The following is a 22,619-nucleotide window of genomic DNA, read 5'->3' as shown; positions in this document are numbered from 1 at the left end:
TTAAATATTAGCTAATACAACTATTAAAATTATTCACTCAAGACTAACTGACAATGGCTCAATAAATTAAACCAAAAGAGTAAAAATAAACATCATCCAAGTATTACCAATTTTCATGCTGCCACAGACACATATACACACGCACAAGCACACACACACACGCACACCCATTATAATCTTAAAATAATAAAGCCCTTAGCTGTCATTTAGTAAGTAATTGTATTATTGGTAACTCAAAATTGGACACCCAGAAAAAGACTAAAAAAAAAAGGCTAAATCTTTAGGAATCTTCAAACTGAAAACAATTTTTTTTTTGTAGGTGACATGTCTTTTGTATATAGCTGTTCCTTATGCTTATAACCACAATATAAGTCAAGAATAAATTTTGATTTTTTTTTTATCTTCTTCATGAGAATATTTTTTTTAGAAACAATGTTTATAATTTTTTTAAAGGGACAAGTCAAGTAATTTTTTTTTTTTTTTTACAACAGTGCATTTTAATCATCAGGAGTGGGTGTCAGGGGAAAGGAGTGAGCTAGCTTAAAACAAAAAAATTTGAAATTCACCAAATTTCAATTTGAATCCAAGACATTGGTCACATGAAAATTTTTCTTCAGAAGAGTAGGAAAGAAGAGAAAAAGAGTCTTATCAGATATTTTTTACTACAGATTGTGAGTACTATACAAATTATTTCATGATGGAATGTACAACAGGAGTTGAAATGTGGTAGGAGTATTTCACTGAGCACTCACTTTTATTTTTTTTATTTTTTTACATTTAGATTGAGTAAATGAATGAGTGAGTACTGACCAATATACAAGCCTTGTTTGTTTGTTATTTTTTATTTTGTTTAAGAATTTTCAACTAAAACAGGATGAGATAGATAATAGATAGATGGATAGAGATAGATAGATAGATAGATAGAGAGAGAGAGATAGATAGATAGATAGACAAATTTTTTTTAATCGCTACAGTATCCAATTCTGAAATGAGATCGCAAAAAATCCATGAGGGAGGGAGGGGGTGTATGATAATAATAGTAGTAGTAGTAATAGTAGTAGTAATAATAATAACTATAAAAAAATGTAATCATTATAATAAAAGTTCAATAGCTCTCTTTCTCTTTCTTTCATGTCCTGACATTTCTCTGCCGGATTTCATCTTTGCCTTTGTGATCTTTAGCATTTGGCCTAGAACAGAAGGAAAATATTGAGATAAAACAAATTACATAAAAATAAATAAAAAGCAAATCTTCAACAATCTTCATAATGAAAAAATAAATTTTTTTTAATGGTGGGTTTTTTTTGTTTTTGTTTTTTTTTTCTTGAATACCTTTTTTTTTTAATCCTTATAATCAAAATATTCAAGAATTCTTTGACTACTTCATTTCTGAATGATTCTGCTTTCTTATACTCTTTTTTACTTGTTTCAGTCATTTGACTGCAGCCATGCTGGAGCACCGCCTGGGTCGATTTACTTGACTTGGTGACTAAAGGCCTCTCGCTCAGAGTAAAAGGCAGACTGTATGATGCGTGTGTACGAACAGCCATGCTACATGGCAGCGAAACATGGGCTGTGACTGCTGAGGACATGCGTAAGCTCGTGAGGAATGAAGCCAGTATGCTCCGATGGATGTGTAATGTCAGTGTACATACTCGACAGAGCGTTAGCACCTTGAGAGAAATGTTGTACCTAAGAAGCATCAGTTGTGGTGTGCAAGAGAGACGATTGCGCTGGTATGGTCATGTGGCGAGAATGGATGAAGATAGGTGTGTGAGAAAGTGCCAATCCCTAGCAGTTGAGGGAACCCGTGGAAGAGGTAGACCCAGGAGAACCTGGGACGAGGTGGTGAAGCACGACCTTCGAACTTTAGGCCTCACTGAGGAAATGACCAGCGACCGAGACCTTTGGAAATATTCTGTACGTGAGAAGACCAGGCAGGACAAGTGAGCCCAGCCCACTATGAATGCCTTTCCTCCCTTGGACACAAAGACCGGTTGAGGCAAGCGAAGTCGATAAGAACCTCATCCGACGACAGACACCCATCCCAACCCCCCATGCTTGCGAAGACATGTTGGGGCAAGCGAAATCGAAATCGAATCGAACCGAATTGAACCAGCCAGGATCCCTGGCCTGGTGGTACGTAAAAAGCACTATCCGACTCGGGGCCGTGGCACGTAAAATACTCCAATGCGACCGTACGACAGGCACCCATGCCAACCCCCTTTGCTTGTGAAGACATGTTGGGGCAAGCGAAATCGAAATCGAAATCGAATTGAACAGCCAGGATCCCTGGTCTGGTGGTACGTAAAAAGCACTATCCGACTCGTGGCCGTGGCACGTAAAATACTCCAATGCGACCGTACGACAGCACCCTTGCCAACCCCCTTTGCTTGTGAAGACATGTTGGGGCAAGCGAAATCGAAATCGAATTGAACCAGCCAGGATCCCTGGTCTGGTGGTACGTAAAAAGCACTATCCGACTCGTGGCCGATGCCAGCACCGCCTCGACTGGCTTCCGTGCCGGTGGCACATAAATACACCAATCTGACCGTGGCCGTTGCCAGCCCCGCCTGGCACCTGTGCAGGTGGCACGTAAAAAGCACCCACTACACTCACGGAGTGGTTGGCGTTAGGAAGGGCATCCAGCTGTAGAAACATTGCCAAATTAGACTGGAGCCTGGTGCAGCCTTCTGGCTTCCCAGAACCCCGGTCGAACCGTCCAACCCATGCTAGCATGGAGAACGGACGTTAAACGACGATGATGATGATGATGATGAAGGCGGTGCTCCAGCATGGCTGCAGTCAAATGACTGAAACAAGTAAAAAAGAGTATAAGAAAGCAGAATCATTCAGAAATGAAGTAGTCAAAGAATTCTTGAATATTTTGATTATAAGGATTAAAAAAAAAAGGTATTCAAGAAAAAAAAATTCTTTGTAAGCCTAGTACTTATTCTATCAGTCTCTTTTGCTGAACCGCTAAGTTACGGGGACGTAAACACACCAGCATCGGTTGTCAAGCAATGGTGGCAGAACAAACAGACACACAAACATATACACACATACATATATACGACGGGCTTCTTCCAGTTTCCGTCTACCAAATCCACTCACAAGGCTTTGGTCGACCCGAAGCTATAGTAAAAGACACTTGCCCAAGGTGCCACGCAGTGGGACTGAACCCGGAACCATGTGGTTGGTAAGCAAGCTACTTACCACACAGCCACTCCTGCGCCTATTCAACAAATATGGCAACAAATATACAATCTCATACATCACCATATTAAGCAAGTACAGTGAAAGCTATCATTTATTGGTGAAGCCAGAATAAGACCAAAACATGTCTAAAATTGCCTGCCATGCATAATTTTGTCTAATATTCTCAAAATATATTGTCGGGAGTTGTGTCCTGTATTTGCTCATTGTCTAATGTTTATTGTTGTTCATTATACACTATTTTTAGTTAACTCTTTAATATTCCCTACATTAAATATGTTACTCCAATCATAGCTGTCTGTCTGTCTCACTGCATACTCTTTTACTTGTTTCAGTCATTTGACTGCGGCCATGCTGGAGCACCACCTTTAGTCGAGGAAATCGACCCCAGGACTTATTCTTTGTAAGCCTAGTACTTATGCTATCGGCCTCTTTTGCCGAACCGCTAAGCAACGGGGACATAAACACACTAGCATTGGTTGTCAAGCGTTACCAAATCACTCACAAGGCTTTGGTCAGCCCAAGGCTATAGTAGAAGACACTTGCCCAAGGAGCCACACAATGGGACTGAACCGGAACCATATGGTTCATAAGCAAGCTACTTACCACACAGCCACTCCTATATGCATGTCTATATTTAGCTTTTTTTTTAATATTCTCTAAATTTAAAGCGTCACCACTAACTTATCTAGGTCTCATCACATCTTTTTTTACTATTTTTACTGATTTCAATGATTAGACCATGGCCATCCCCTTGAAGGATTTTTAGTCAAACAAATCAAGCCCAGTATTTAATATTTTCTTTTTCTTTTGAAGTCTGATACATACTCTTTTACATGTTTCAGTCATTTGACTGCAGCCATGCTGGAACACTGCCTTTAGTCGAGCAAATCGACCCCAGGACTTATTCTTTGTAAGCCTAGTACTTATTCTATCAGTCCCTTTTTGTCAAACTGCTAAGTTACAGGGACATAAACACACCACCATCAGTTGTCAAGCGATGTTGGGGGACAAACACAGACACATAAACATACACACACACACACATATATATATATAAGACGGGCTTCTTTCAGTTTCCATCTACCAAATCCACTCACAAGGCATTGGTCAGCCTGAAGCTATAGAAGACACTTGCCCAAGGTGCCACGCAGTGGGACTGAACCCGGAACCATGTGGTTGGTAAGCAAGCTACTTACCACACAGTCACTCCTGCACAGAAACCAACACCAGTTGTCAAGTAGTGTGAAGACAGACACAAATGACACACAGGTTTCTTTCAGTTTCCGTTTACCAAATCCACTCACAAGACTTTGGTCAGTCTTGGGCTATAGTAGCAGTGGGACTGAACCCGGAACCATGTGGTTGGCAAGCAAACTTCTTACCAGACAATTAAACTGGCATTTCTATTTTTAGCTGACTCCTGGGCAACCATGGAGCAGAGTCCTGGTCAGTCCCCATCGCCATGTGATACCCACCTCATCTGCCATGATCTTATAGTATGTGGTCATCCAACATGAGCCCAGCTGGATCTTCTGTGAAAATAACACAGTAAGAAGGGTCTAACTTGAAAAACTGAGCAATATGGCCAACCAGTCTGAGCTGCCACTCCTGAATCACACAAGTTACTTGTTTTATACAAGAATCAGGCATTGATTCACTGCTGACTCCCCCCAGGTATACTTACATGTTTTGCTGGCCGGCACCATCATAATCTTCCTCCATGTCTTTACTGCGTTTCTTCTCACATATAAAAATAATTATACATAAGATAACAACTTCAGCAACAATGCCAAGGAAAGGCCAGAGAGCAGCAAGTTTATCTGAAAAATAAATGATAAACAACATAGAAGATAGACAAAATGGTTGTTTAATGTAATTAATTATGCAGAAACATGTCAAAGAAAGTAATTTCATGATAGATCATGTTTTTGAGAAAATAAAATAAGATTTATCTCCTAAGATTTAAATTCACATTTGCACCAAACAAGAAATCAACATAACACGGGTGTGTTAACACAGCTGTGGCACGAGTGCTTATTAAGTGGCACCAGCACCTGAAGAACAAGCCTGTGTGTGAAAGACAGCAATTTTATTTAGCTTGACACGTCTTATCCAGGACTGCAAATCATCACATCTCTTGGTCCCTTGTCATTTGTTAAGATTATTTATAAATGATCAAAAGTTAAAAGAAACACGAAAATAACTTACCCTTTACACGAACTAGGACAGTCATAGATGCGTTGCCAATCATGTTGCTAGCAATGCAAATATACTTGCCCTTGTCAGTGAATTGAAGGTCGTAGATGGTAAGTGTCTTGTTATTCCAATGAATTCTTTGACCCTTTTCAAAAGTAACATTATCTCTTTTCCAAGTAATAGTTGAAGGTGGATAGCTCTGAACATTGCATTCCAACTGCAATTTGTCACTTTGTACCAAGTTACGAGACGTCCCAGTTGACTGAATGTAAGGAGCCACTGGAAATAAAATAGAAAAAAAAACATATTTACTTCAGTTTTTCTTTTTTTTACTGCTTTCTCAGTAGTATATTTTCAACAAACAAAGTGTTTCTCCCTCAACTTCACCCATCCACACACACACACACACACACACACACAGCCACCATTTTCTAAGAGGATGAAATTTAGAGAATATGGCATCCATCTTTTTGAGTTATATGAATTCCCCAAATCAACAGTAGCAAGACTTTGAACTAAAGAGACTCTCAAAACACCTAAATGACCAAAAATAAACATCTCAGCTCTACCAATTCTATCAACAATGATAAAAGACTTTGATAAAACAGGACTAATTTTGTTAGGGAAGGACTATTGTGAATTGAATTAAATATAGTAGTTTACAGACACTTTTTTAACACTGGATGATGAAAGATATCAACCTTAAACTGAATATTAATACAGTTCTGTGGAAAATTAGAATATATATCTTGAACGTTAAGTTAGTCCTTTCAAAAACCAAGGGACTGATTACTTATTAGGAACCAGTAAACACAGAATTATGCAAAAGGTAACAATATGAAAACCCAATGTAACACCATGACTCCCATACATATACAATGTTCTGACAATTCAACATAAGAAATTTCGCCGTAGAAGAAAATTCACCATAATATCAGCATTTTTTTTTAATAAAAAAGAAAATGAAAAAAGGTTTTGAAAAAGTACTAAATAGACAAGTCTTCATTCAACATCAAAATTTTTTTTAAATGTGATAAAGCCATTTAACCCTTTCATTACCGTATTTATTTTGAGATGCTCTGTGTTTCTTTCAATTACTTTAAATATAATAAAGAATTTAGTAAAATAACTTAGTTATCTTTAAGCTAGTGTTAGCAACATAAATTGCGACTAAGGTTTAGTGGAAGAGTTTAATTCAAAACTTTTGAAAACAAGACATTTGTACTGAGAGCCAGAGCTAGGTTGCCGGGTTGGCAACGAAAGGGTTAAAACAAAGAATTCGAACAGCAAATTTTCCTATGGAAAAATGTTTGACAAAATTCCCTATAATCCATATGTACAGCCTCTGCATTGTGGCCACATGCACACAGCATAGCATACAGCTATATATACATATACATGAAAGGCTTCTTTCAGTTTCCGTCTACCAAATCCACGCACAAGGCTTTGGTAGAAGACACTTGCCCAAGGTGCCACGCAGTAGGAATGAACCCGGAACCATGTGGTTGGTAAGCAAGCTACTTACCACACAGTCACTCCTACGCCTACATCATTATTATTGATTAATATTTTTACATCTGCTTTTCCTTGTAGACATGAGATTCCACAAACATTCATTGCCATGGTATTCTACAGCCAGATTCTTTTTCCATTGTGATCTCTAATTCTGTTTTCCAAGGAATTTTTTCATTTGACTTTATCCTCTCAACACGAAGAGCTACAGATGTACAGTTTAGAGTCAACCGAAACAGGACATCATCGATTTTGTTCAAACTGCATCATGCAATGACATGCCGAATAAACCCATGCACACACACACCACAGGCTTCCATGGTTCTTGTTTATCAATTCCATTCACAAGGCATTGACCAGCCTATAGAAAACACACTATGTGACCTAAGGTGTCACTCAGTGAGATTGAACCTGAGACCACATGGTTGTGAAACAAGCTTCACAACCACACAGCTTCCCCAGCATTCAAGATCCTGTTTAATCAGGACCGACTTCAGACTAAACAACAACAACACTTTACATGAACCTATTGCTTCCACTATTAATTATGGACCTACGACAGCAAGCTGGCAGAATCGTTAGCACACTAGACAGAATGCTTAGGGGCATGCAGCATTTTGTCTGTCTTTACGTTCTGAGTTCAAATCTCACCAAGGTCAACTTTGCCTTTCATCCTTTTGAGGTCAATAAAATAAGTATCAGCTGAGTACTGAGGTCAATGCAATCGACTTACCCACTCCCCCGAAACTGCAGGCCTTGTGCAAACATTCGAAATCATTATTAACCTTTTAGTATGAATAGGCGCAGACCTGGCTGTGTGGTAAGTAGCTTGCTTACTGACCACATAGTTCTAGGTTCAGTCTCACTGTGTGGCATCCTGGGCAAGTGTCTTTCACTATAGCCTCAGGCCAACCAAAGCATGGATTTGGTAGACAGAAACTGAAAGAAGCTTGTCATGTGTGTATACATATATATATATGTATGTATGTATGTTTTTCCCCACCACCATCACTTGACAATCGATGTTGGTGGGTTTACGTCCCCATAACTTAGTGGTTCGGCATAAGAGACGATAGAATAAGTACTAGGCTTACAAAGAATAAGTCCTGGAGTCAATCTGTTCGACTAAAGGTGGTGCTCCAGCATGGCCGCAGTCAAATGACTGAAGCAAATAAAAGAATAAAAGAAATACTACCCACATCTGGGGCCTAAATATTCTCCCTCTTTTTTGCTCAAACCAACCAGATCCAGCCTGTCACACCTACCCCACAATGTCATTCAAAAAATAAACAATTGCATCTTCAAAATCTTGAAGTTAAAAGATACTGCGACATGATTAATTTTTATAATTGTAGATAAATGATTATTACAATGGATAAATTAATCAGAATGCTAAAGGGCTAATTATGGACCTCGTTAACACTCCATACTCATAGTGCACAATGGGTGAAGGTCTGTACTTAAGAGATTCAAATTCCTTGTATGTTACTCCCACATTTCTACATATCTTGTTCGCAACTTCAACGTGATGTTTGTTTGTTTGTTTGGGGGGGGGGCGTGCACGTGTGTATGTGTGTGCACGTGCACGTGCGTCTGACAAGAGGAACGACAGTTGAGATGACTGACATTTGGGAAAGAGGAGACAGAGAGAATAAGTTGAGATGGTTGACACTTCCAATGACATCTTCATATTCCAACATAAAGAGAAAACAAAAAAAAAAGAAGAAAAACAATAAACAAACAAACAAACAAACCAAACATCTTTCAACCAATGAAAGAAGCTTAACTGCAATGGAAACAAAATATCTACAATTACAGTTAAGAATGTGTCAAAGGCAAATCCAACGATGCAGTCTCTGATGATACAATAGTCCTTAATGGCAACAGCACTAGTCTCAACACAGCATATACTTTATCAAACAATACTTATGATTGCCTACATATTTAACATTTATTTTACATTCACCACAGTAAGCTACTGACAACAGATATTTGACCAAAAGGACATATAGATTCAAAGAATGCCCACCTTCTTAACCAAAATGTATTTAGTTTATAAAATTTATTAGGTTACTGTTTAAATACCAATAAGACACTGCGAGTTTTTTAAGGATTTTTAATTTGAGCCTTAGTTCGTCGATTATTTCATACAATCATACCAAGGTCATCATCATCATCGTTTAACGTCCGCTTTCCATGCTAGCAAGGGTTGGACAATTTGACTGAGGTCTGGCAAACCAGATGGCTGCACCAGGCTCCAATCTGATCTGCCCTTCCTAACGCCAACCACTCCGAGAGTTTAGTGGGTGCTTTTACGTGCCACCGGCACGAGGGCCGGTCAGGCATAACTGGCAATGGCTATGCTCAAATGGTGCTTTTTATGTGCCACCTGCACTGGCAATGACCTCGCTTGAATGTTTTTTCACATGCCACTAGCATAAGTGCCAGTAAGGCGACGCAGGTAACAATCACGCTCGAATGCTGCTTTTTACGTGCCACCGGCATGGAAGCCAGTTTGTTGCTCTGGCAACGATCATGCTCGGTTGGTGCCCTTAGCACTCCACTATCAATCATTAACCTTTTCGTTATCATATTTATTTTGAGATGCCCTGTGATTCTTTCAATTAATTTTAAGTATAGCAAAGAATTTAGTAAAATAACTTAGTTATCATTAAGCTGGTGTTAGGAACATAAATTGTGACCAAGGTTTGGTGGAAGATTTTATTTCAAGACTTATGAAAATAAAACATCAGTAATCAAGAGTCAGAGCTGGTTTCAGCCAGGTTGGTGTTTATCATTAAGATTAGACAGATAGATATCATCATCATCATCATTTAACATTCACGTTCCATGCTAACATGGGTTGAACAGTATATATAAAACAGGCAGAGTTGTGTGACTAAAAAATATGTTTTGCAACCACAAAGTTTGGAGTTCAATCTCACTGTTTGGCACCTTGGGAAAGTGTTTCTTACTCTAATTAACCAAGGCCATGTGAATGAAATTTGCCCTGAAGTCTGTCATACACACATATCCACAGATGAGTGTGGGAGTGCATGTATGCATGAGCATGCATCTGCACATTTTCACAAGAATATTATTTTTCGGAGCAGCTATATCTGATTATGTCCTGCAGCTCAGCAACGTCAAGTGTGAGGACCAGCACAATAAACCAAAACACTTGTAAAGAAGGGTTGCCATCAGAAAATACCTCTGGCCAAACAGCACTGCCTCCAGATGGCTTGCCTTATACACATCAAAAAAGGGAAAAGGGGATATAAAAGCAACAATGGCAATAATGGATTTACTAATGCAAGAAAGTCCCAGACTTTGAGTCACTCTATTACTTCTGCTAAATATTAATAAAAAATATATACATACACTCCTTTCTTGAGTTCTATTTTTCCTGTTTGCACAAACATACCTACATGTGTGTGTGTGTATATATATATATATATATATATAATATATATATATATAGAGAGAGAGAGAGAGAGAGAGAGAGAGAGAGAGTAGAAAGCATCTGCCCGGAATTGAAACCACATTCACAAAATTATGAGTGCAACGCCTTAATCCACATTCCACTAATGTGTACATATGTATGTGTGTAAATATATATATATATATATATATATATATATATATATATATATCCAGGAAAAAGGCTTCATCATCATTTACTGTCCATTGTCCAGCAGGGTTGCATCATTCAAAAGCTAAAAACAATGCAAGGAAGTGCATTGTGACCAGCAGTAAATAACAACAACCAATAGTCTGGTTGCCACACAGGTGCTTTTGTGGCACTGCATGGGTGCTTTTACATGTCATGCTTTACACAACCAGAAGGATTGGTCTTAACACTTCTGTTGGGGTCGATTAAATAAGTACCAGTGAAACACTGGAGTCGATGCAATTGACTAGTCCCCCCCTCCCCACTAAATTTCAGGCCTTGTGCCTATAGTAGAAAGGATTATTAATCACAACAATTGTTTCGGCACATCTAGCATCGACCCCTCATGGGTGGGACACTTAACAGCTGGTTCAGGACCATCTGATGGTGCAGATGTGTCTCATCGGGTGATAAATAGATACAACTCGCTAAAATAACAGTTCCACAATGTACCTTCTCATTTTGTAGAAAGAAAAACAGCAAAACGAAGGAAATATCTTCATTTCTATAGAATATCAAAAATAAAATCACTGATGCAAAAAAGAGCTTTCGGTGTTGTAGCAATCTTAGTAATACCAATACAATGTTCAACAAAATTACTAACAATAAAGTGGAAAGCATCTGACGTTTTATAAGCAGCTCGTGTAGTACAATTACCCCTACCACATACAAATAAATAAAAATCAATAGACAGACAAAATCATTGCTAAACACAGGAGAGTAGAATCATTACTATAGAGAAAAGAAAATACACATAAAATAAAATTTATTCTTGGAGATGAGAAAACAAACAACACTGTAGAATGTGAAGTCTAACCTATTAACAATTTGTGGTGGAATCGCTCCTTGATTATCAGCAAATGTCAGGAGGCAGGGAAATGTCACCAAATATGTTTAAAGATGACATGCTTGAATTACAATACTGAATAGCAAAGGAGAGGTGGTCTGAAATGAGATGGGGTTGTAGAAGAAGCAGAAATTTGAAAAGTGTTACAGGAGACTTACTGTTCATAGCTACGCCGATTGAGAAGGTTATGGTGGTTTTCTTTCCAACAGTGTACATGCATTGGTATAGCCCAGCATCCTTGCGCCCTGAAGACAGAAAAAGACACAACAAAGACTAAGAATTGTTCAAAGGATCTCTACACTATAATTTGAAAATTCCTAAATCTAATTTGAGAGAAAGAGAGAGAGCAAAGGGAAAGAAAGGTTAACATTTTGATTAACACTTTAATTACTAGCTTGTCTGAGTCTGCCTCAGATCTTACAATACCAAAATGCATAGGTATTCTTTAGATTTTAATTAAAATCTTCTGACAAAATTTTAAGACCTTTTGGTAGGTACTGTTCACAAACACCTGTTTATTGATCAGTTATTTTACTAAAACACATCAAATTCTTGATCATTCCTGAAACAGTGTGTTTCAATATGGTCATGAAAATTATAAAAATGAATCTTTCAAAGAAGAAATATTCTAATTCTAAATGAAAATATTTCATTTGTTTTTACCTTATTTTGTTAATACATAATTTCAGCCCCTGTGACTATCAGGAATATGTGTCCCCAGTAGCCATGGCTTTGGACCCAGAGAGCTGAAATTTTGTACAAAAGCATTTTTTCTTCTTCTTATCCAAAATATAGTGAATTTATGGGATTGTACACATTTTGTACTTATTTTAATAAATCAGTACTTTTATTTTAGATATAATCAACCATGTATCACCACCAACACATAAAAAATGAGAAATTTCCAACATTGTATCTATTATTTCTCACTTCGTAAAATCTATTCCTTCTCTCTTACTAGATTATTGTCAGATTAATCAATTAAATTAATAATCTACAGAGGAAGTACACAGCAAGAGGTTCAACCTCCCCACCACCACCACTCTATCTTTGTTTGTCATCAACAATCTGAATTTCGCCCCCTCATCCTCATCCCAACAAATTCCTTGATGTTACTCAACCATTCCGTCAGTAGCCATACTATGCTTATATTACCAAGATTCCGTTCACACATGACAATATTCACTAGAGGTAGCATGACATGGTTGTTACACGAACAAACTGCTTGATTTTCTACATTTAAAAACAGTGACAGAAGAATTTTCTGATTTGCAGATTTCTTAATGATAAGATGATTACATAATCATCTCTCCTTTTTTTCCCATCATTCTATCATGGTACATAAACCAGATGGTTCTACAGAACATGGTTCCTATTTTGCATCATATATGAATCATAACTTTCCAAAGATTCAAAGTCCTTATTTTATTCCTCTCTCACCCAGATTAACCTCCATTAATAACATCTGGATGGGCCATCTACAATTTTTCTCCACTGTTCTCAACTTTGGCTTGTCTTTTCTGCTTCCCAGTTGGACCCCTGATTTTTCTTTTTGGATTTTGTGGCACTGTGTCATGATTCCCAGAAAGAAGGACTTACTTTTTCAGGTCTTGTTGGTTTTGAAGAATCATCAAGGCTTCAGTAACTTTGTTTATTTTCTAAGTTGAGATGTTGACCCTTATGCAAACCCCTTTTTACCTCTGGGGAGAGGTGGTCATATTAATCTGACCTCTGACCTTTTCAGTATAAGAGGCCCTACCAGGATCTTGCACAACACTAGTACAGCTCTCAGGGTCACTGAGGCACACAAATAACCATATTGTAGCAAGAACTGGACTTCATAGCAGCTCTATATAGGACTTAACACATATTACTTCAGTAAATTCAGACATAATAATTGAAGAAAAAAAATGAAAAAATAAGAAAAACTAAAAAAGTGTATTTACTGGCTTTTGGGATTTCCAATGTATAGTTTTCATGCTCAATATAGCGACCATTCAGCTCGCTGAGTTCTGATAATTGCTTGTGATCCTTGGTCCAGTTAAAAGAAACCAGATAATGCAAATTTTCAGCCTCACACCGGATAGTTGTTGGTTTTCCAGACACAACAGTTCCGTTGTATGTTTTGACTGCAACAAGACATAACAATAAAATTTTAGCAGACAATCATACAACAAAGTTTTTTTTTAAAGTTTTTTTTAAAGAATCAAATAAATACCAACAGTTGTAAAAAGAGATGGATTTCAATTTTGAAACTAGAGATTATTATTCTTCTATTCTTTGATTTGTTAGTCAAACAAATCGACCCCAGAACTCACTATACGCCTAGTACTTATTCTATCGGTTTCCTTTGCCGAACCACTAAGTTATAGGAACGTAAAAACACCAACATTAGTTGTTAAGTGAAGAAGGGGAGAACAAATACACACACACACATATATATACGACAGGCTTCTTTCAGTTTCCATCTACCAAGTCCACTCACAAGGCTTTGATTAGCCCATGGCTATAGTAGACGGTGTCACATAGTGGGACCGAACCCAGAACCATGTGGCTGGGAAGCAAGCCTCTTACCCCAGAGCCATGCCAGCACCTATAACTGGAATATTTTTTTTTAATGGATTAGTCAGTAGTTAGGCACGAGACCTAAAGGTTAGGATAAAGGGCACAAAATCACAAGCTCACAGGTTCAATTCCTGAGTATTCATTTCAGATGCTGGAGCAGTTTCCTCTCTATAGGGTCTAGACAACAGCAGTATGGACATATGTATCAATCACTATAGCACCATGATGACCATTTGCAGTGTCAGAGGTCAGATTAATAGATGTATAACATTTCTGGACACTGTAATGCACATCATCATCATCAGTGTTATCAACTTTACATTCAGTTTTCTATGCTGTCATTGGTTGAATGAGACTTTGCCAAGGCAGTGATTTATGGCTGGCTGAGTGCCCTTTTTGTTACCAAGTTAGGTGTTTATACTTAGGTCTTTTATATGATAACCAGCATAAACATTGACAACAAGGCTTTGATTGGACAACAGCAGAAGACATTTGCCCTTAGTGCTGTGCAGTGGAACTGAACCTGAGCTCAAATGGTTGGGAAGTAAGCTTCTTAATCACAAAGCCACATCTAAGCCATCTACCAATTTTTCTCATGTGGCATCAGTCAGTCCAAGGTAGGATACCTACCCACAGTACCATACAGCAAGCCATGTGTCTGCAGAGCAAACTTCTTACTCACGCCAGCAATTATAATACATAATACTATTAGAAAATAAGATGTGTGTTTTAAAAGGCCACAATCTCTAGCTTTTCCAGGATATAACTGTGTCAGTTTCAAAACACACAATCACAGATCAAGTTACTTGTACAAGTACAACACCGAAATAAGAATTTCTTTTAATTATTGATGCACAAAAACATTCAAAGTTTGGATTTTATACAAGACTTACCACCAAATACAAAGACTTCCACTGATTTTGAGGAGTCGCTCAAGTCAATGCACTTATATTCGCCAGAATCATCAATACTCAGCTTCTCCTTTTCCAGAATTATTTTCTGAACACCATTTTCTTCCTCTTTCCTCTGCTTAAAACCAGAACCAGCTTTAATAGCTGTAGCGTTTAAATACCATGTAATATTCCTTTTAAAGTTCGTATTAATACATGTCAAGTTGAGTTTTGTGCCTTCTAAGTACATAACAGTACTATTTGGAGCTTGGATGTAAAAATCTGAAAAAGAAAAACAAAAAAAAAAAGATTTTACTTCATAAAAAATTCATTTCATTTTTTCTTCGTTACCATACAATCCATCTTTGTCAGAGTATGATCAATTAACAGTATATATTACAGGTATTTATTTTATGACAGACAAATCCAATGACAGTGGGTTTCAAATTTGTAAAACACCCCTCAAATGAAACAAATTAAATCCTTCTCAGATTTTTTCCTCTGTATTATATATTGTCCCCACCAGATATATCAAAATAACTTATTAAGTTCAAAGAGAAGACTAAAGTGTTATAAAATAAGAAGACAATAGGCACAGACATGGCTGTGTATAGGATATGTGTGGTAAGAAGTTTGCTTCCTAACTACAAGGCTCCAGGTTCAAGCCCACTGCATGGTGCCTTGAGCAAGTGTCTTCTATAACCACAGGCCAACAATGTCCCATGTGAGTGGATTTGGCAGACAGAAACTGAAAGAAGTGAGTCACGTGTGTGTGTGTGTGTGTGTGTATATATTGGGTCAGCCCATAAATAATGTGTTTTATTTCAATTGTATGAACTAAAAGTCAGAGGGGTATGGGCTAAACTATTTGCATCAACTTGTGATAAAAGCAGGTAGTAATTTTACCTTGTGCTTATTGTAGTGCAAGTTTTGAAGAGTGCAGTTCAATCTTAAGAGTAACTTTCTCAAAGTTATAATGGAAGTGACAAAGGAGCATATTTGGCATATTTAGCTTTATGAGTTTACTAAAAGCAACAATGCAACAGAAAGCATGAGGAACATTAATGCAGTAGATGGGGATCGGATAATAAGCTTGAAAGAGAAATTCCAAACCGGAGACTACAGCCTAGAAGAAGATCCTCACCCTGGAAGATCTGTGGAGCTCCATGAGGACGCCCTGCAAAGCCTGGTGGATTAAAATCCTATCGTAACCGTTGAGGAACTAGCAGAGAAGATTGGATTTGGTCACTGGGGAAAGTCAGACAATTGGATCAATGGATTCCTCACAAACTTTCCAAGTCTAATCACATGCAGAGAGTAAATGTGCGCTCTTCTTTGCTGTCCCATCTTACGAATGAACCTTTTTTTGGACCAAAGACAGTGGGTAGGGAAAGAAGAAACACCAGCACCCAAGGTGAAAGGTCTTCACTCACATAAGGTGTTGTTACCTGTTTGGTGGGATATGAAAAGTTTTGTCCACTTTGAACTTTTAAACCTAAACCAAATGGTAACAAAAGAGATCTACTGGAAACAGCTTGAGCAGCTTAAGTCAGCGCTAGAAGATAAACAACTATTCTTTTATTTGTTTCAGCCATGCTGGAGCACCACCTTTAGTCAAACTAATTGACCCCAGAACTTATTCTTCATAAGCCTAGTACTTATTCTATCAGTCTCCTTTGACAAACCGCTAAGTTGCGGGGATGTAAACACACCAACATCGGTTGTCAAGCGATGGTGGGGGGACAAACACTGACACACAAACACACACACACACATATATATATATACATATACGACTGGCTTTTTTCAATTTCTGTCTACCAAATCCACTCACAAGGCTTTGGTCAGCCTGAGGCTATAGCAGAAGACACTTGCCCAAGGTGCTACACAGTGGGACTGAACCCAGAACTATGTGGTTGGTAAGCAAGCTACTTACTACACAGCCACATCTGCACCTATCTTTGATTTCAAGACAAAAGGTGTTCTTCCATCAGGATAATGCTCAGTCACATACAGTGAGGATGACATTCCATAGGCTGGAGCAGTTTGAATGAGAAATGATGCCCCACCCGCCATATTCACCAGACATTGCCCCATCTGATTATCATTTATTCCACGGTCTTCAAAATCATTTGGATGGAAAAAATATGAGCTCTGTAGATGAGGTCAGAACAGTACTGGAGGAGTATTTTTTGTCGAGGACAAGTGAATTTTGGAAGAGGTGCCTTGCAAGTCTACCAGATAGATGGAAGAACATTGTAGAAAATGAAGGAGAATATATTTTAGATTAAAAAAAAAAATTTTGTTTATCTGATATTTGAAAAATAAAAGAAGTATAAAAATCTGCATTATTTACGGGATGACCCAATATGTGTGTGTGTGTGTGTGTGTGTGTGTGTGTGTAAAACTGTCTTTATATTGTCTCCTCCCTCCACCACCACTATCTGTCAACTGATGCTGGCATTTGTACAGCCCTGTAACTTAGTGGCTCAGCAAAGGAGACCGACAGAACAATTACCAAGCTTATAAGTACTGGGGTCGATTTTTTTCAAGGCAGCCACAAAACTTCTTCATGGCCACCATCTAATGACTGAAACAAATAAAAGATAAACAATAAAAATGATGTGGAAGAGAGAATCATCAGTTTCATATCAGTTTTCTTTTTTATTTTCCATCCTGGTTTACATCAAACAGGCTTGCAAATTCAGTCAGATCTCAACTACAAAATCCACCATCTTCAAATCAAGCCTGATTGTTTTATATTTAATGTAATTTGCATGCCACTGCTGTTTCGTGGCACTTAATATTCTATTTATATCACATACAAATAGTCATCTTTTCTATCTATATCAGCCTGTACCTTTACTACCTGCACACTTTCTCGTTTCACCAGCTCTCTTACATCACAGCTCCATATTATCTAAGAGACAAACTCTCTTTCACTAGTCATTTCAGTTACTCTGCACTTGCTGTTACACAGTAAAGACATCACATCTGTTTTCCAAACACACAGAGAACAACAAAACACATCCTCATTGCCAACAGAAGAAAGACTTCTCTCAAACAACTTTCAAGCCATCACTATCACTACCTCACTGTCCTATCCCCACCTTGGCAGTACAATGAGGGAGCCTCTATGCCACTGCTTACCCTAATAGAAATAGGATCACGTAATCCTACAAACACTATTTGAAAAACAAACAACCCAGATTAGAGGCTGGAATCTGAGTGGGAAGGGAATCCTAGAGAAATGTAATTGGAGGTGAAGTTTGGGCAAAGTATTTTCTAAGATACGCCAAGGTCGGTGGAAAGATGACAAGCAAGTAACTCACTGAGGAAGTTTAAAATTTCATATTAGAGAATGAAAGAAAGGATACAATTTCAATATCTACTATCTCAGGCAGAAAGCTGGTAGAATCATTAGCACTTCAGGTGAAATGCTTAGCAGCATTTTGTCCACCATATTCCGAGTTCAAATTCTGCCATGGTTGACTTTGGTTTTCATCCTTTTGGGGTCAATAAAATAAGTACCAGCTGATCACTGGGGTTGATATAATCAACTTACCCACTCCCCCGGAATGATATCTACTATCAAGAGTAAAAAGCCTCCTTTTTGTCTTTTTCTTCCTTTTTTTCCCCTTACTAGGGATAAAATACACATACACAAAAATTCTCAAGGTGGGAAGGAACATCTGTCAGCATTATGAAAATAAATGAATCTTTAAATTTTATAAAAACCTGGAAAAAAGTTAGGGCTAGGAATTTTGAAGTTTAAACCATTTTCACATATAGGTTTTTCAGAGATATTGATGTTAGGAAGAGCATCCAGCCATAAGAACCAAAACAGACACCAAAAGTCTGGTGCAGACTCCTGCCAAACCGTCCAACCCATACCAGCATGGAAGGCGGACATTAAACAATGATGATGATGATGATGATAATTGTGGGCAGTTTCTAACTTGAAACCAGACAAAATTAAGGCCATCTTTTATGCACACAACAACAGGGGTTTTCAGTAAATTCCAGCTAAATTAAGATGCTCTAAGAATTGAAGATCAACAGAGGAGCTAGTTTATCAAGAACCTAATGCCTTATAGCTCCACCACATGGGGAAATATTACTTTCTTTGAAAACAGGGGAGGGTTGACAACAGAAAAGACATTCAGTAGTAGAAAATTTGCCTCAACAAATTCTGTGTTCTCCACACAAATAATTACAATGATATATATATATATATATTAGCCACACACATACATACAATGAGGTTTTGTGAACAATAGCAATGCAATTACTGGTTTTAAGAGGGTGAATCACTGCTTCATTACGTTTACAGTAGCAAAGTGACAAAAGAGTGTCTGTGCAAACAGGTAGAAAGAATTCAACACAAGGTATTTTTGCACAAAAGTCACTGCTCCATAGATTTTTCTCACAAATAAACATCAGCAAAAGATTATATGTCTCTCGCTCTCTCTCTCACACACACAGTTTCTGTCTACCAACTTCCATCTACAAGGAATCAGGAATTAGCCAACACAAAGTTTATCCAAGATGCTGGACTGTAGGATCAAACTCAGAGCTACGTATGTACTTGTGGTGCAAACTTCACTACACAGCAATGCCCACACACACACACACAAATGCATTCATTCGTACATACACATACAAACATACATTTTCATTCGTACATACACACACATTTTCATTTATACACACACACATTTTCATTCATACATAACCCTCATTCATTGGACAATGAACTTTGCTTGCGAAGACCTATTGAGGCAAGTGTAAACAAATCAAAATCGCTGACGTGGCCAATGACAGTACTACCTGATTGGCACTAGTACCAGTGGAACATTAAAAGCACATCCGAGCCTGATCATTGCCAGGGCCACGGATTGGCTCCCGTGCCGGTGACACATGAAAAGCACCATTCGAGCATGATCATTGCCAGGGCCACGGATTGGCTCCCGTGCCGGTGACACATGAAAAGCACCATCCGAGCATGATCATTGCCAGCGTCACCATACCGGCATATGTGTCAGTGGTATGTGAAAAACAACATTCGAGCATGGTCATAGCCAGTGCCACCAGACTGGCTCCCATGCAGGTAGCATGTAAAAACACCTTTTGAGCATGGTCGTTGCCAGAACCGCCTGACTGGCCCTCGTGCTGGTGGCGCATAAAAGCACCCACTACACTCTCGGAGTGGTTGGCATTGGGAAAGGCATCCAGCTGTAGAAACTTTGCTAGATCAGATTGAACCTGGTGCAGCCTCTGGCTCACCAGTCCTCAGTCAAACTGTCCAACCCATGCCAGAATGGAAAGTAGATGTTAAACGATGATGATGATGACATACACACACATTTTCCTGTGTATAATTTTTACATACACAGATATATGCAAAAAATATTTATTATTATTCCAGGACATGAATATAATGAAATGATGTCAATGCTGTCCACACAAAAATCACACAATGTGAGCTGATAGAGACATATTTATCCTTATTGCATAACTTTCCCTACTTGTGAACATCAATTTAGACAGAAGCAATTGCACATAAATCTTTTGGTACAGAAATTGTATTATTAAAGAATGCAAAATGGATTTCTCAACACAAATTCCAATGCTTCAATAGAACTTCAACAGAAAGAGAGCCACAGGTTATTCATGCAAATAACAGAGTGTGCCAGTATCCTACATTCTATCGCTAGTCATAATATCCATGACCAAGATATTTAAATCTCCATTGGTCTAGTCCACTTGTTTGTATGTAGTTCCACGTAATGAAATATTCTTTCTTCTTCGTGATAAGCAGCAGTTTAGAAAAGTCCTCAACTGTGTGAAACTGCTCTTTTTCAGTTTAAATAAAAGTGTAAAAAAAAATTTTTTAAAGTACAAAAGGTTTTCTTGTCATTTAATTCAGGTCAGCTCTGATTGAGCAGAAGAATGTTCAAAGGTATCTAGTCTTAGTGATATCTAACATAACATTATCTAATGGGTCCTCCGTTTTGTTAAGACAGCAAAGACTGATTCGAGAAGGGATTTGGTTGCTCTTTCTAGTAAGCCGAACTTCCTTGTTAGTTTATGATACTTTGAGTTCAGACAATGATAGAAGCATTGATAAATGCCATGTTCAACCTGAACACCACTACGTCAGAGAAAACTTGGTGAGGAATTGATTTTATCAAAACAATTTCTACAAATTTTCAACACATACAAACATAAGGCACAAACCAACTTCTATGTGGTTACTCAAACTGCTGGAAATAACAGCCAACTCTTTAACCCTTTAAACATTCAGATTAGTGTCAAATGTAATGCTTATTTTCTCGTAGCTTCAATATTTTTTTATTCTGTGCTTGTTATTTTTAAAGAAACATTGTAAGATCAGTGTGAGAGGTCAGATCTGCCTGATTTGAATATAAAAACAGGTAATATTTGGGCTAGATTGACCAGTTTAAAGACTAAAGGACATGTTGGATAATATATAATCCAGAGTGCATTAGTCTAGAAAAACACATGGGGTGATGGCCACATTTGGAATACATTTGATCATAAGCACACTAGACTTTGATCTAAAACAACAAAATATTACTTCTTGCATTCACATGTTTTGTAGAAGTTCCGTTTTATGACCACTGATGACAGGTGAAGCATGCTGCCTTGGTTGGTGTCAAAGGAAGGCAAATGCCTTTTGACCCTTTTGATACCAACCAATCTGAGCCTGACCCAGGTTCATGTTTTAAGGTAATCTAAATTAAAATTTTTCAATCAAAATTTCTGATTAATTTATGCTCCAAAATCCCAGTTTAATTTAATAATGGCAAAGTTATTGTAGTAAATGTTTTGTTATTTTCAAAATAGCAGAAGACACTTGCCTAAAGTACCACTCAGTAGTACTGAACCCAGCACCTTGAGCTTTGTGCTTGGCTGGTTAGCTCAGTTAGAGTGTTGTGCTAATATATATCTATCTATACACACCCACACAAATATACAAAGAGAGTTGCCGTTCTGAGGGAAATTTAGCTCTTTATACTCACTTTTAGCTTCGTCAAAATTATTTAAAAACTACTAAAATATATTTAATAATTACCCAAGACCACATTTTCTATAATTTACATAAAGATTATTTTTGTATTATGCATATATACTGCTTATTCAAAGTTGTAAATTATCCCCAAACGAAAAAAAAAAACATAAAGACTGAAATAAAACGAGATTGTTTCATTTCGTCATAATTTTATATACCAATAATGAGTATTATTACTATTTATAATACGTACACTTACTAAGTTAAAAGAAAAATATGGCTTTATATTCGTGTTAATGTTTATGTTCAGTTATGATAAAAACAATTTCACATTAATCTCATGGGTTACACTATACTTTTGTAGATTGACAGTGACACAAAAATTTCGGCAAGCTCAGCCATCATTGAACTGCAATGCATTGTGGGTTTGAGTGGAGTGGTAATTAGTTTTTAAGGTGAGTTGTTACGGAGAGGTTTTTGAAGAAATTTTATAAATTAAATTTAGGGTTATGTTATTGTTTAAAATTTACTCATGTATGTAGAACCTTATAAGCAGGTGTGAATATTTAGGAGTGTCCTTTTTGGTAGGTAGGTTTAGTTATTTAATCATTTACTCTGACGTTATAAAGGTCAAAATTACAAAACTGAGTCCAGTATTTAAAACTTAGTAATCAGGTGTTGACC

At 37.6% G+C, this 22,619-nt stretch overlaps 1 protein-coding gene across 1 annotated transcript in view; it reads right to left on the bottom strand.

Annotated features, from left to right (window-relative positions):
* Positions 1–309: 309 nt before the first annotated feature.
* Positions 310–22,619, bottom strand: part of LOC115220246 (neuroplastin) — a 55,247-nt gene continuing 32,937 nt past the window's right edge. Inside the window, exons 2-7 of the mRNA XM_029790338.2 lie at positions 14,903–15,181; positions 13,391–13,573; positions 11,603–11,689; positions 5,428–5,694; positions 4,904–5,039; positions 310–1,190 (exon numbers count right to left, since the gene is read on the bottom strand). Coding sequence (XP_029646198.1) covers positions 1,130–1,190; positions 4,904–5,039; positions 5,428–5,694; positions 11,603–11,689; positions 13,391–13,573; positions 14,903–15,181 — 1,013 coding nt within the window. The 3' untranslated portion in view covers positions 310–1,129. The remainder of the gene's footprint in view (positions 1,191–4,903; positions 5,040–5,427; positions 5,695–11,602; positions 11,690–13,390; positions 13,574–14,902; positions 15,182–22,619) is intronic.

Source organism: Octopus sinensis, linkage group LG16 (genome assembly GCF_006345805.1).
Source record: "Octopus sinensis linkage group LG16, ASM634580v1, whole genome shotgun sequence".
NCBI classification, from domain to species: Eukaryota; Metazoa; Mollusca; class Cephalopoda; order Octopoda; family Octopodidae; genus Octopus; species Octopus sinensis.
Note: the sequence above shows the minus strand (reverse complement) of the source record. Positions and strands in the feature narration are given on the sequence as shown.